Genomic DNA, 2,768 nt, shown 5'->3' with positions numbered 1-2,768 from the left:
ATTTTTTAACTCATAATTTAATTAGCGTTTTGCTAGCAACGGAATTGAGTTAATGCGCCGGCGCGTTGAGTTGGCGCCCAATTCACTTGCGCAGCACTGCGCTGGCTCCTAAAAATTCACTGAGTTACCCAGGCCTACCCGTATATAAAATAAAATCTACCTTAATCTTTTTGTTTTAGTGGTTACATACAGTAGTAATTGTTTGGTTGCGAAAAATGTATAGTTTTGACACATCTATTTGCTTAAATGAAGCCATGGATACGTTTCAAACGAAACTAGTTAATTACTTGTATAATAGTTATACGAAAATCAGGATCAATCAACTTTTTAATATTGTTATAGGCGAGTATTAAAATTGCATCCATTCATTAAAATTTTAATCTGAATTTTAGTATAATACAATTCTACTATTTCAGAATATCCCGAATCGCTACCCGCTTTGGAGGACATCCGTTTATGTTTACCGAGAACAGATTTGAAGCCTTTGCTAATGAAAAAATTGCAAAGAGCCATGGAAACTAGATTATTACATCACGGCGTTAGCACGGCAGATATTCTTACGGCTTATGTTGCTACGATTAAATCCCTGAAAGTTTTGGATCCCACTGGTGTTCTTTTGGAATCAGTCACAGATCCTATACATCAATATTTAAGAGAGAGAGAAGACACAGTTAGGTAAGAGTGATTTAAGTTTATTATTAAATTATAGTTTTGCTTCATATAAATATTTTTTCCTATGGACCAATGTTTGCCGTTTACCCTTTTTAGGCGCGGGCGGTTTTGAGTAACAGTCTTATAGAATTAAAAGTAATTCTGATTAAAAAATGTTGTTAACCATGGGTGACACTAAAAAAATGACCTGTAGCAAAAAATTCATAAAATGTTTAATTTTAAATAAACAAAATGGAGAAACCATAAAATATTGAACTTGTTTAACGCATGATGGCAATAATAATTTTAATATTCTTGTTAGTCTAATAATTTATAAATGGATCAGGAATAGGTAAAATTTCATTTAATTTCCTTTTGAATGTAAAATGTCTTTTTTATTTGCAACATTTAACATTCTTCTCACCGGGATTCTATCGATACGATTTAATTTAATTTAATCTTTTCTTGATGCGAATTTGCGTCACAATCAATCAGGCGATTTAAAATAGGTCCAACAGTTTTTCAAAAACGTTATTGTAGTGGATCTTAGGCACAATTTTGTTGCACAACATCGATTGTTAGTTCTTAAAACAATATTTAACAGTACACGGCAATGTGCAATTTTATTTGCAATGATAAATACGCGGCCGTTTGAAGATGATTTTCAAAAGTTTGTAATACATTTTTCTGCAAATTGATGGACGATCCGCATTTTTTGGCACTTAAACTGCTTTAGTGTGTATAATTGTGTGTGTACTTTATATGGAAATTTAAAAGAAGGCGAAACTCGAACAGGCATTTAGTACATGAGCACCAATCGGTTCCAATCCCGACGCAGCGAACGTTTCAGCGACTCCAAAGTTTTGTGGCGTGTTACACACGCCTGTTTTTGAAAGTAGTAACATATAATCAGTAATTAACATTTAATTTTGTTTTTCAAATAGATGTGTAATGAGCAGCTTAACCGAAGAAGGGCCTAATGATTTGGCTGAGGAATTACATAAAAGAGGAGCTGTTGATGAAAATATAAATGTTGAGGATGGGGATGATGATTGGGAAACATGGACTCCGGACCCCATTGAGGCCGCTGTTTCTCCAAGTATGTTTATTATTGTCTTTTCGTATGTGCAAATGTTTAAAATAAGGGTTTGATTTAAATCGGATCTTTCGATTCGGTACTATTGTTTCAATATTACATTCTGTTTAGTACGCTATTAAATATTCCCCAATGTGCAAAATGGATGAAACGGATGTGATATTAGATGGTATAAGTTATGGAAGCTTTAAAAAGCCAAGAGCAAAATATTACAATCTGAGTCAAGGCAGTGAAATTCGGAAGCTAAATAATCTCGAAGAATTCCAAAAATAACACGTGTTTCAAAAACGTACAGTTTAAGATTATTAAAAAGTCAAAATGTAAGCCCTAGAGAACAAGAAGTGAAGGGGACGCCCCTAGCAGATTACGATTTTGCCAGTAGTTTGTTTAAATGAGTTWAAAACTGCCATATATTTGATTTTTAAGGGGACATCTTGCTAACTATCACTGCATTATATAATTAAATACTAATAACATTTTCCCAGACCCATTATAAGGAATAACGCTTAACGATTAAGGCATATCTTAAATGTTTGTTGCGCATCAGCCCATAGAGGTGTTGATAAACCGTATGGTGCGTAACGCTTAAGGAATAAGGCTTAAGAAACTTGCCAACTTTAACTTTTTACCTTGTGCGTTAGACGTTATTCTAATGAAGCATGCGCAATTTGTAAGATAAATGATATTCCATTATCTCTCGTCACCGCCAAACATCGTATTTATATTTTGTTGTGAAGTTAGAAACCAAAATTATTAATCCAAAAAGAACTACCACGTCTTCAGTGGACAAATTCGTTTTAATGTACAATGTTTATGTGAAATAAGCTTTTTTATTCGAATGAATCAAAAAGTGCCATTTTGCGAACAGAAGCGATGATCAAAAAGAAGCAATTTWCTTTAGCGTTCATTTGTTTTACTTTTACGCACGGACTTTGCCGCACAGTGTGTACAAAGTAAATGTGACACTTTGAACTTGCCACTGTCATTATATATTTTTTAGTATTTTTATTTAAAAATAACC

The 2,768-nt window shown here is 33.3% G+C and overlaps 1 protein-coding gene across 6 annotated transcripts in view; it reads left to right on the top strand.

Moving 5' to 3' along the window:
* LOC109536152 (anaphase-promoting complex subunit 2) overlaps nt 1–2,768 on the top strand; it is a 23,640-nt gene that overhangs the window by 7,363 nt on the left and 13,509 nt on the right. For all 6 annotated transcript variants that reach the window (XM_048669491.1, XM_048669487.1, XM_048669486.1 and 3 more), the window contains 3 exons: nt 180–342; nt 417–675; nt 1,596–1,750. In XM_048669491.1, the coding sequence (XP_048525448.1) occupies nt 180–342; nt 417–675; nt 1,596–1,750 (577 nt within the window). The remainder of the gene's footprint in view (nt 1–179; nt 343–416; nt 676–1,595; nt 1,751–2,768) is intronic.

This window comes from Dendroctonus ponderosae, unplaced genomic scaffold (assembly GCF_020466585.1).
Source record: "Dendroctonus ponderosae isolate FM_Combo_2020 unplaced genomic scaffold, Dpon_F_20191213v2 Dpon_F_20191213_8, whole genome shotgun sequence".
NCBI classification, from domain to species: Eukaryota; Metazoa; Arthropoda; class Insecta; order Coleoptera; family Curculionidae; genus Dendroctonus; species Dendroctonus ponderosae.
This window is presented reverse-complemented; position numbering and strand designations above follow the sequence as displayed.